Source organism: Rhipicephalus sanguineus, chromosome 2, assembly GCF_013339695.2.
Source record: "Rhipicephalus sanguineus isolate Rsan-2018 chromosome 2, BIME_Rsan_1.4, whole genome shotgun sequence".
Classification (NCBI taxonomy): Eukaryota; Metazoa; Arthropoda; class Arachnida; order Ixodida; family Ixodidae; genus Rhipicephalus; species Rhipicephalus sanguineus.
The window spans coordinates 78,102,943-78,115,536 of record NC_051177.1 but is presented as its reverse complement, the minus strand read 5'-3'; the positions used below and the strand labels follow the sequence as shown (position 1 = coordinate 78,115,536).

Genomic DNA, 12,594 nt, shown 5'->3' with positions numbered 1-12,594 from the left:
TTTCAGATCATGGGGGTGCCCCCCTCCCCCCGAAAAAAAATTTCTGCCTACGCCCCTGAGCTGTCTAACATATTGTTAGTCTAAATAATCGTTGCCAACCTTTGCCGACTTTTCATTTTCATGCAGTTGTAAAAAGGACATTCTAACTGGTTACACAGCTGCTGCTATGCGGCGTTGCAAGCAGAAAAAACAAAAATCAAGCTGCTCTGAGGTGCTAGCACAACAACAGTTTAAAAAACGCAGAGCCGGAAAGCCATCTGGAACAGGCAAGTTTAGCACAGGTGCGCGGAGAAATGAACAGTCATTCATACTGCCGCAGCTCATTTTATCAGTGTCAATGTACTTATTGCTCATTCTCTGTCATTCTTCTTGTTTTTAATTTCTCACTCGCTAGCTAGACTAGCTCAAGGCGTTTCGGGAGAGTATTTCGGCCGCGCGTTAAAAAAAGTCACGTGGTACACAGAGATGCTCCGCGCGCGGCGGTCGCGGTTGCCTAGGCTATATAGTACACTCTACCTAGGCGACGAAGGCGCGGCCGCGGCGGCACTCCGACTGTACTCCGCCCGTCGTTGGGTTCTGCGGCAGTGCCATGTTTCCTTTTGTTATTACAATGTATTCAGTGGGCATGGCGATGACGCAGTAACTGCACGAGCTGCAGGACTGCATCTGCTGCACGTCACAGTGCACAAATGCAACATTCATGGGTAAAATTTAGCACAGCTTCACTGACTTGGCGTCGCGAAGACTGATGAAACTGCGGAGCTGGTGCCTTTTCCTTGGCTTTGGGGTGCCTTTTTTACTAAGTACTATTTTAGCTGTCGATACAGCGATGATAATATGACGCCGCTAAACGGTCCGTGAGCTCCTGCTTTGGCCACTCGAAGCCAGGATCGGCTTCCCTTCGTTGCTGGGCGGCCGACGTCTCTCTTCCCGATGAGTTTTGTCGTGCAGTTGCCGCGACACGCCTCCCTCACTCGAAACTCGGGGTCGGCCCGTCATCGTTGGGCCCATGCTCTAGCAAATTCACATCATATTTCCCGCCGCACCGCTTCTTCTCCCGAAGACAGAACCTTGTTCGTACTCGCCATACTCGTCGCCGAACTTCGTAATACTCTGCGCCGACAGTACACGCTTTTGTACTGATTTGTTCACGCAGAATTTATTCTTGCAGCAACAACGAAATGAAGCAGTGTTAGTGCTGTTAAACCAAGGTGTGCGGCCTAGAGGTAGGGGGCACTATTGTAAGCTCAGTGCGAGCAGTCCGGCCGCATTAGAATTAACACCACAATTAAAGCACGATATGCAACACGAACGTTGAATGTCAACAACAAGCATGCACGCTAGCAATAAACAAAAATAATGAAGATGTGCGTCTATCCTAGCCTCTCCCAACTCCATCGCACTGTATGTGTTAGTAGTCGGGGAACACCAAGCCCAGCTTTTTACTCTGCCGAAATAACACACTACCGCAGAAGGGGAGCGCATACTATCGATACGATGGCCGGAGCCACCGCGTCTACGCGTCTCGCCGGTCTCGCTCGCCTGGCAACGGCCAGAGGGCCGCACCGGCCGCACTTCTTTAACGGAAATACTCGGAAATCGTCTTGCCGCCAGTGTTTCCAACTTCCACCATGGCAACCCTGTCATCATCAGGCATATTCATAGACTGCTGAACGTTTTACAGACACTGCTTGGATAACTAATCTACCTAGAAAGCGTAGTAGATGACATTTAATTCGGAAATGAATTTCTCCACGGCAATGCACATGTCCCTTTGCTAGTGTTCCGGCACAAAAGCGCCGAAAGAGAGCAGCAGAGGAGAACTAAGTGGCACGCAGAGCAGCCGCATTGTGATTTGGAGGGTTATTTTCCTAATTAAGGAAAAACGCCACCAATCGAACATGAAGTAATCGTTTTTCATTACAAACAGAACCTTGAATGGACATCGCTTCTCATCCCAACCAGTACGGCACTTCGGCGGCTTTGTCCACAATGGTCAGGCTCAATATCACCCTTATCATACTATTTTAAAAACTGTTCAGCAACATTTTAATGTAATTAGAGGAAGTACACATATTCTTGTACAAAGTTACGAGATGCTTCACATACTAAATTGCCGTAGAGCAACGAAACAGAGTGACAAGTGCCGGCTCGATTTGAGGACTTTGCGCTGAAGTGCCGCGCCGTGACGCCCCTGTTCCGAACCCGTATGCTGACGGCGCTTGGCTAGCGAGCGGAGAGCGGAGGACATCTGCTACGCGGTGTAACTACCCGCTCTCAGTTGATGTACAAGCCACTTGAACGCATTTTATCTTTAATGATGCAGTACGACATGAGACTTGCAAATTATTAACTGGTCTTGTTGACGCGATAGCAGCAAGCTGGTACAAGAACCATCTGTCTAATGGCATCATTCGCGGACCTACTGACAGTGCGCGGTCGGCGCGGTAAGCAAAAAAGTATCACAAGTACGATGATAGAACGGGAACAAAATTATGCCAATGGGGCAGCGAAAAATCAGCGTTGTCCGTGACCGAAAAATCGAGAAAAGTTAAGATGCAAATAAGATATATAATAAAAAAAACATCGGTTCGAGTGTGTATATCGAACCAAGGCCTTTTGCGTGGCAAGCCTGTGTTCTACCACAAAGCCACGCCATTGCTTGAAACTGCTTTGGAAAAAAAACACTATATGAATGTCATGTAGTGGGAGGAGTCTCCTTAAACGTATGTAATATAGCGCGGCAGAAGCGTATAATCGCTCCAGGCGTCAAATCATGTGAATAGCGCAATGAGCGGTTGTTTTGAAAGCCCACCTATTACGAAGCGCTCAGACATATTTAATCATAAGCAGCAGCAAAAGCATCATCAAAGTGAGCAGCTGCGTGGGTTCGCGTTTGCTTTACGGACGCGTAGTGGGCCCTTCGTTGATTCGCAAAAGGAAGAATTATGCAACTGTACTTGCAGTAGGAATTATATAGGATAGTTTGAAACGGCTAATGTTACTCACACAAGCGTTCGTTTCCTTACGGCGTGGTTGAGGCGCCGAGAACAGAAGTTAGGTGAAAATGAGTAACTGGGAATCCAACTGGTTTCAACTGGTATCAACTGGGACCAAATGGTTCCAGTTGGGAAACAACTGGTCCCAGTTGATTCCAGTTGCAACTGGTCCCAGTTAGCAGCTGGTCCCAGTTACAACTCAACTGGTCCCAGTTAATTCCAGTTGCAACTGGTCCCAGTTAGCAGCTGGTTCCAGTTACAGCTCAACTGGCCACCAACGGGAACCATAACCAGTTAAATTGGAAGCAAGTGGTCCCAGTTGCGCCCTAACTGGAAGTGCGACCAGTTGTCCTGGTTGTACGGTTCTTCAAAGTGAAAGAAGAAAGATAATTGAACGCATACGCAGCATTGCTGCACTTGAGTAAATGGGTTTTATCTAAGAGCTTTTTGTGTCCTATTAGCAGAAGGGTACCATCACTGGCCTAGTAATATTCCTAGGACAATGAGAGAATAAGAAAATAGCATCTCATGGTTTGCGAATGAATTATCTTTTCTTGTTTAGACGTCATCCTCTTCGTGTTGTTTAAACCCCATTACATTAATATATACAGCCTTACCTCACCTGATATATATGTATTTTTTAAAATCATATTATCGTGGATTATTCCGTTGCGCAAATGCGCAACACAGTGCACACAAGCGTACGCTTGTTTTAGCATCGGTACATTCAACTAACATTAAAAAGCTGTTGTCAATCTTTTTACGTCCATCACGGTGACAATACGCGCAACCGAGGCGGGCCCAATTGACGTTGGGGTGTTAATATTGCCGTCGTCTCGCTGGGAGCATGCCATGCTTAATAGTCTTGTGTGCAGCACAGCGGTTACTTCCGTAAGAGAACGAAAAATGGAGTAGTGCCAGTGCCGAAAGCTACCACAGCTGAGACTGCCGACATGCTGCCGACACAAACCCACCCACAAACCGTTGCACAAACGCAGCCTCTCTACATCGACTGCCGTCACATTAGTCCCGTATCTCATAGGCTCAAACATTGAACGAAGCAGTAAAGTAATCAAGCATAAAGATTACATATAAAATAAACTGAAATGAATTATTTCGTGCCAATTCGGCAATATTTAATGGAAGAAAGAAACTGGATAACAAAGACATAAAATTTAGAAAAACAGGGATGCTAGTTTCGTACACCACATGGGACGAGGGCTAGCTACCGAGCGCTCGGTGGTCCGTGGTCGCGCTGCTTAGTTGTGCTGTTTTTCAAAAGGAACGTGCAGTCATGGCGTGCGTAAATTAGACTTTGTCGAATTATAGTGTTCGGCAGCTTCATCTGTGGAAGACTTTGACTTCAGGCGAACGCCGGACAAGTGTTTACGCCTGTGACAAGACGGATATATGGACCCATTGTGTGCGGAATGCTGCCTGCCAATTGTCAGCGATGCAGCCGTTTGAAGGTAATTATACCATTTATGCTTCGAGTGCTAGTCGTTCAGTATCCTAGAGAAGATGTAGATATAATGCAGGCAGAGTGCTTTGAGTGTTGAGACGATGGAGCGTTGCATTGTAAACAAATGCTTTCTATATACTGCTCTAGCTAAGTTTGTTTATGGGTTTGTGCGGAGTGCTCGCAAACTTGCTGCCATTTGTTTGGGACCATCACAGAAAATGAGTGCCGTGCAATACTTGTGCTTTGAACGGCATGCTAAATAACTATGAAGTGTACTCGTAACTCTGTCCGCGACGTTCAAAGAAAGCGCTAAGGGCCCGTATTTGCACTCTAAATGAATATTTCTGAACCTGTTGCATGTGTAGGCATATGAATTCGAGTGAAAATAATGGTGTTTTTTTATTATTTTTTGCTGATGATATATAAACTCGACTTCTAAAAATTCGGAATAGATGCAGCGCATGATCTCTGTAGACACTGTTTGTCGTGTGAATTGTTAGAAGGTAGGTCTGCTGTGTATATCTATAAATTGATATGACTGTTCTGAGACATGCATGAAACATGTTACCTCTTATTTTGCAGCAACGCTGTTTCATTGGTCACGGGTGAACGGCACAGATTCATCAGCTGCGCAGCCCGAAACTTCACCAGTATATTGGTTGAGAAAATACAGCACTGCATGAAAGCCGAGCGGAGGAAATCTTTGCACTGAATGTGCACCCACGCAAAAGGAACCTCGGCGAAGACCCCAAACCCGCACTGACCCCGGAGACGGTCAACGTCGTTGGAGGTTGGTCTGCTGTGTATATACCTTGTGGTGAATTATTATTACTAATACTTTTAATCTGTTTAACAAGGTATGAACTCTTTATTTTTCAGCGACCCTTGCCCATTGGGCCCGCTCAACAAAAAATGAAGCGCTGGCGGCAGCAACCAACTTGACCAATGTGTTGTCCGAAAAAATCCAGGATAGTGTGAAGGCTGAGCGCCGAAGAGAAAGGGAGGTTGTGCGCAGTCCGGCATTATGAACATTTTTTTTCCGCAAGCTTATTTTGAACTGTAATTTATTGGTTTCAATAAATATATATTAAAACCTTAAATGCTTCTTTCGAATGTCTTAGGTGTTATCACAATAATCCACAAGTTCAAGTGTACTTGAGCTGACTGGAGTATGATTACATCGGTGGAGACAGGTCCCAGATGGCATCTGGAACCAGTAGGCAACTGGAACCAGAAGGCAACTGGAACCAGTAGGCAACCGGAACCAGTAGGCAACTGGAACCAGTAGGCAACTGGGACCATTTGGCAACTGGGACCAGTTAGGTACTGGAAATGTGTTCCTTAAACCATTTGAACTGGAACCATTTGAAACCAGTTGGATTCCCAGTTACACATTTTCACTAGGGAGGCTAGCAGTTGCGAAGGATGCCATCGCCGTGCTGCAGCGCGAGTTCGCTTCGCCCCACTCATCATCATTCACCACGTGAATATGCTGTGATTTTTTTATTGGACAATTCGCTAGCTCCGGCTTATCATTCAAGGGAGGTGAAAGGCGTATACATAAAGACAACTTTATAGAAATGGACACTGTAATGTCACGCAGTAAAATGGCAAGTGATTTCTGGTTGCGAGGAGGAACGAGCTTCGTCGCGCATGGCATTATGTAATGAAACAAGTGTCACACACACACACACACACACACACACACACACACACACACACACACACACACACACACACCACACACACTGTTTAAGCGCAAGTTTAAAGGGTGGTGTCATCAAATTTGTGGCTCGTGCGTTCTTTGTTGTAAACGTTTCTATGCAGTAGCAATTCTACACACCTTGATAAGCACACTCAGGTCTCGCATACCTGTGTGAAACGGTCTTCAGGATTGCCAGCCAGCATTGCACGTTACTAATTGCGCTGCCTGTAGTGGAAGCCCCCCCCCCCCCGCCTATGCGGATGCACCCCCTGGAAAATGTTCTGCGGACGCCCTTGTGCATATACCTTTTACAGCGGAGCTATTAAGCTTTTAGTTCTGCCGTGCAGAGCAGAACAAAACTAATATCATCATGAACAGGCACGCGCTCTCTTCGTCCTCTTCTGCTTCGCTCCCAGAACACGTGCGCCTATTTGTCCGTCGTGGGAGGCAACAAATCTGATGGGCGAGCGAACGAGTAAAGAAAGCGATAGAAAGAAATAGAAAGAGAGATAAATGGAGAGAAAGAAAAAGAAGAAAGACAGAGAAAGAAATATATAGACTGATAGAGAAAGAGAAAGAAACAGACACAAATACAGAAAGAGAGAGAACAAGACAAAAAGAGAAAGAGCGAGAAAGAGAAATAAATATATAGAGAAAAACATAAATAGAAATCAACAGAGACAAAAAGAGATAGAAAAAGAACAGAGAGAAAGAGAAAATAAAGAAAGAAGGGGAGGAAGAAAGAAAGAAAGAAAGAAAGAAAGAAAGAAGGAAATAAATAAAGAAAGAAAGAAGGAAAGAAGGAAAGAAGGGGAGGAAGAAAGAAAGAAAGAAAGAAAGAAAGAAAGAAGGAAAGAAAGAAAGAAGGAAAGAAAGAAAGAAGGGGAGGAAGAAAGAAAGAAAGAAAGAAAGAAAGAAAGAAAGAAAGAAAGAAAGAAAGAAAGAAAGAAAGAAAGAAAGAAAGAAAGAAAGGAACAAGGCAGGCCAGGCCGCCCAGCTCCGCACTTCCTTCAGGCTTGGCATCACTATAGCGGGAAGCTGACTTAATGTTTTTAATTCTAACCATCGTTCCCGCAAAAAAAGCATCGTGATATGTCACCTCGTCTGCGCGACATTATTAAGTAGCTTTCAAATACACTTGCAGTGTCCGTCGTTTAGATGAACTGGTGTTTTAATTTCAGTGCAGTGCATAAAGGTAGCATGGGATATTACACGCGATCGACCGAATGCACACGAAATTTTGCCATATCGCACTTATAGCTGCACGAAAGCTACACATCAGACGATGCAACAACATCGATAATGACATTAATAATAATAATAATAATAATAATAATAATAATAATAATAATAATAATAATAATAATAATAATAATAATAATAATAATAATAATAATAATAATACAAGTCATGCTATTGTATTACCGGGATTGCCATTAACACAACCCAACCCCATAATAAGTGACAACACGCTGGAAGCTCGCGAACAGTTAAAATGCACCGCCAAGAATGGAATGAAAACAAGTAATTTGTGCAGAAGGTAGCTGCCTTCTCATTATGCAGTGGCGTACAATCGAACAGTACATATGCTTTTGCGTTTATAGCCGAGAAAATCGAGCGTAGAGCATACGACCATCGCTTTCCGAACGGAGAGAGTCAACGGGCTTAGTACAGCAGCACCACTGGCGGGAGTTTACCGCAAAAGTTTCACACTTTTCCATGTTTTCTTCCGGCGCTTTCACAACTATTTTAGCATTCTAGATCATTCCAGCTGCGCCAGCCAACGCGCTTCGTCGCTTTCTTCTTTTTCGTAATCGGATTGCAGGGACTGTAATCGTTGCATGGTTTCGGCGGTTTCGGGATCGCTGAGAACGTTAGCTACAACGACTGAAGATGCGGAGTAGCAAGCTACGCCAACGCCCTTAGAGAAGCGCGCTGACTGTACGGCGAGCCTCCGTGCTGCAGCCGAACGCCATTTCGTGGAACCGACAGTGCCGGGCGGCGCGGCGCGTCACGTGAGTTTCTGAACTCCTATCGTTCTACAGCGGGGCCGTGGTCGAGCCACGAACCGTGCCACCGAGGTTCCATGTTCCAAACACTGATTAACACCGCCCAGGAGCAGCGTTTGAGTGCGGTCCTCGTGCGCTAAAGCATCGGAGAGTCGTGGCCGCTGGCGGCCCCTACTTTCGAGTGTTTACGGTATCGGCGATTGCAGAGGCGAAACCATGGCGACACGGGTGTTCGTAGGCCGGCTCAACTACGACGTTCGCGAACGCGACTTGGAGCGCTTTTTCCGAGGCTACGGCCGCATCGAAGACATCGTTCTCAAAAATGGCTTCGGTTTCGTGGATATCAGCGACTACCGCGACGCTGAGGATGCCGTGCGGGATCTCAACGGCAAGCGGCTCATGGGCGAGCGAGTCACAGTGGAGCTGGCGAGGGGCATGCGGCGCGGGCCTCCGGACTACGATCGGGGTCCGCGGCGCTTCGGGCCTCCGACACGCACAAATTACCAGCTGCTTGTGGAGAACTTGAGCAGCAGCGTGAGTTGGCAGGACTTGAAAGACTTCATGCGTCAGGCGGGCGACGTGACGTACACGGACGCGCACAAGCTGCGTCGCCACCAGGGAGTCGTCGAGTTCGCCAGCTACTCGGACATGAAGAACGCCCTGAGGAGCTTGGACAACGTCAGCCTGGACGGACGGAGGATCCGTCTTGTGGAGACCAAACGCCTGCAACGTCGCTCGAGCCGATCCAGCTCGCGCTCGAGGTCGCCGCGACGCTCCAGGTCCAACTCGAGACAGCGCCAGTCCTCGGGTCGCCGCAGGTCTTCGTCTGGCTCCGAACGTGCCTCTGCGCGTCGTCGGTCGCGTTCTTCGTCGAGGCGCCCGAGCAGCAGCAGGTCGCGGTCTGGCTCCAGGTCGCCACGCCGAGTTAACAACGGTCGTCGGAGTCGTTCGAAGTCGCCACGTTCACCGGCAAAGCGCCACAGCTCACGATCGTCGTCCAGGGAACGTCGCGTCAGTCCCGACCAGAGACCCTCTGGTACCGAACAACCCGCAGACCAAGCCGATTGCAAAGCCCAAGAGAACAACACTGGTCCTTGCGAAGAAGCGAGCAGCTCGCATTCTCCGTCGGGATACGCCGAGTGAAACAGCAACCATCGCTTGAACATTGCTCACCTCGCTGTTCTTAACCGTGATTCCACTGAATGACACCATTTTCGAGTCAGCGAGAGGTACTACCAGCCTATTTACATGTGGAACTCTAATCATAGTCACTCGTGTGCAAAAAAAACAAAACAAAAACACTCCGTCACCGTTGTAAGAGCTCTTCTCAGGAAGCAGTGCTGGTTTGTGTTGGTGTTCCTGGTGTGGTTGTGTGGCAGAAAGAGCCACTGCTTGTTGTAGTTTTGTTCCTTGGGTTTTGTGGTCAATAAAGCAACAAAGCTTTCACCACATTTTCCATGCAAAACCAATGAAGTTGAAAAGGTAAAGGCATTGTAGCCCGATTGTGCTGCAGCAACTGCAGTGCATGCATGCTATTTGCCAGCGGAAAGCCCTCATCGCTCTGCTTGTTGTTAATTGCTTTGTTGAACAAATAAAGTATCAAGTCACTGTGTACGAGCTGTAGCCCTGCCCCACAAGTGCACTGTTGCAATGGGATTAGTCTGGCATATGTCTCATTGCTAGGCTAATTCATTGTAAGCTGCTGAAAATGGGAATTTAATATCTTCAACATTTTGTGATGTGTGATACAATGTATATTCAGTTATTATGTTCATTACACTGCTAGGTGTTGCAAAACAAAATGCTACACACCTCGCATCATGTTACCTCTGTCAATGCTGGAACGTATGTAGCGCATACAGTTGGGGTGAGTAGTATTTAAAAGGACATGAAAGAGCAACATCAAATGAAGTTGCACAACCATATCACACCTCCACAATTAAGAAATAGTGTGTAGAATGAACATGGACGTCCCCAACATCCTACTCTAGGAGTTCCCCACAGCATGATCTCGTTTTAACGTGTTTGCATGTGTCCAGGTGATCATGTACCTGGAAAGAATGACAGCACTGCATGCTCAAAGAAGCCGAGACTTCCAAAATTTTGAGTGCATTAGTTGTGGCAGTATCACAAGATACTTCGAAATCAGTGGAGTCACACTGATGTATCGCAACCAAGGCCTTGACACAAACTTCCAAGAGTAGACAACATTGCATTCATTTTCTCTTGCAATAATAGGCCATTTACTGTCGGGTAAATGAAAGTAAGGTTTCATATGAACGCGTAGACGGTTTTAGACCATTGTAGCATTGTTCACTTGCACTCCTAGTTTTAACGAATAGCGGTGTAACTTGAGTGGGGGGCAGGGAGGGGGGAGAAGGGTTGTTACAAGATAAGCTGAGGTGGAACTCTACATATACACACCTCAATAAAGGTGCCTTAAGGGAAAGTCTTCACTGCAATACAAAAAAAAAAAACAATTCAGTCAACCTATGTTGAGGTTTGTGCACACCTTCCTTTCCTTGTTTAACGGGGCTACTGAAATTTTACATCACAAAGCCCATCTTCCTTCAACTACCAGTGTAGCCTAGTACAGATTCTAGACTGTACCTTCAGTTAAGCTATCCGTAATTTTAATAAAAGGCCATGTCATCTACATAAATCCTTCACTCGGCTGATCTGTGATATGGCAGACACAATTGCTGCAGGCAAGTAATTTACACAAACACATAGGTAAGGAAAAGCTGCCAGTTAGTTAAAATTTTGTGGTTAGTTCTAAATGTTTTCATTATGACTAAATAACCGTCTGTGACCAATTGTTAGTCATTTGCACTTTTCCATCTCAATTGCCTGCTAGAATTGCACACAACAGCTAAACTACGCAGCATTTGCCATGTGTGTAGGTTAGCCAGCATGCGTAATCAATGAGGTACTACTTAGGTAAATAGAATCCACTTAAAACTCCATAGCAGAAAAAAAAATTGTTGCTATAGGAATTGTTGCTCAGATATGACAGGAATTTTCTTGCTACCTTTAATAACTCTACTCTTTAGCTTACTTCTATCATTTCAATCCGTAAAGCTTTTCCACGCTTTGATTAGTAACATAATTTCCCATGTTCGGTAAATTCATCGAGCCCATCTGTTAATTTGTCCAGGCTATGTAACGCGAGAACTTATTGCCTGTTCCTGTAGTCCGCGTTATCACCTACTAAATTTTCTTCATATACTATGACAAGCAACTGATTTTGAAATGCATCTTGTACTTCAGAAAATGTGGTAAGCTGCAATATGTCAAAATAACACCAACTGTTAGTCAGTACCAAAGAAGCGATTGTATGCTATCACGGCCCGTTTTGTACTTTTGCTTGATGCCTTGTTCTTTTTTTGTTTTTTTTTATGTATGAACTAAGTGTACCAGGGTAAATGAGAAAACATACACATTAAGTGTTGCCAAAAAAAAAAAAAAATTAACTGCCTTGTTGTGCAGCTGGCATTTTTCGTGAAAAAGATTTGCTCCATTGTCCAGTTGCTGAATGTATTTAAACGCTGCGAGGCTAAGATCATTGTTAGTCTAAACCGAGAAGTGTGTCTTCTGTTTCCAGGACATAAAAGATACTTTCAACACTAATGGTAAGAGAGGATGCAGGTGCACGGCGTTCTTAGTGTTAGGCACAATCATATTGAGCAAATGTAAGGGTTTATACAAGCACTGTATCCTAATGCACTGAGTGCAAGTTGCCTCATCTGTATTAATTACCGTAAAATGCTGAGCAAGCGCCCCCCCCCTCCTCTCCCTCTCCTCCCCCGCGGCCACTTTTTTTCAAGACAAGCATCGCTTGTGTAAAAAGAACCGCAAGAATGAGTACACTGACTGCGTATCTGATGCTGTTTATGAAATTTCGTTGTCATGTGGCCGGTCGTATATTCGTCAAACCGGTTGCTGCTTCAATTGTTTGAAAGTGACGAGGGGGAATAAGAACAGTAAATAAATAAAGCATTTCATTTGAAACATGGATGGGCATTTTTAGTTTTAGCGGCTCTCCTGCCGCCATCTGGAATTTCGGTCCGGGACCGAGCAAGCGCCCCCCCTCCAAATCTGGTCGTATTATCCTTCACCGTAGGGGGGGAGGGGGCGCTTGCTCGGCATTTTACGGTAAGGTAACTGGATTTCATGTGACACAAGCTATGTGGCATGTGGTAGCTATACAGCCCATGTGCAGTGTGGTAGCTACATAGGACTGCTCTTACCAGCACAGTTCAGAATTAGTCTCTTCAGAAACTAAACACCTGAAATTCGTTGCAATTGGGCTTTTAACTTAACAACTGTAACATCTTGCAATTAAGCAATCAAAGCCAAAGCCAATCTGTAGTGAAGTCACGTATGCTTAACAGAAATGGTAGACCTCTCGATATATTT

The 12,594-nt window shown here is 45.7% G+C and overlaps 1 protein-coding gene across 1 annotated transcript; it reads left to right on the top strand.

Annotated features, from left to right (window-relative positions):
* Window positions 1-7,934: 7,934 nt before the first annotated feature.
* On the top strand, window positions 7,935-9,798 carry LOC119383226 (serine/arginine-rich splicing factor 5). Its single transcript, XM_037651268.2, has one exon. It carries the CDS (start codon window positions 8,392-8,394, stop codon window positions 9,316-9,318), a length of 927 nt encoding a protein of 308 aa, XP_037507196.1. The 5' UTR covers window positions 7,935-8,391; the 3' UTR covers window positions 9,319-9,798.
* Window positions 9,799-12,594: the final 2,796 nt, after the last annotated feature.

Bases quoted from the DNA above. Each gene is read 5' to 3' on its own strand.
- LOC119383226 (XM_037651268.2), top strand. From the start codon at position 8,392: ATGGCGACACGGGTGTTCGTAGGCCGGCTCAACTACGACGTTCGCGAA.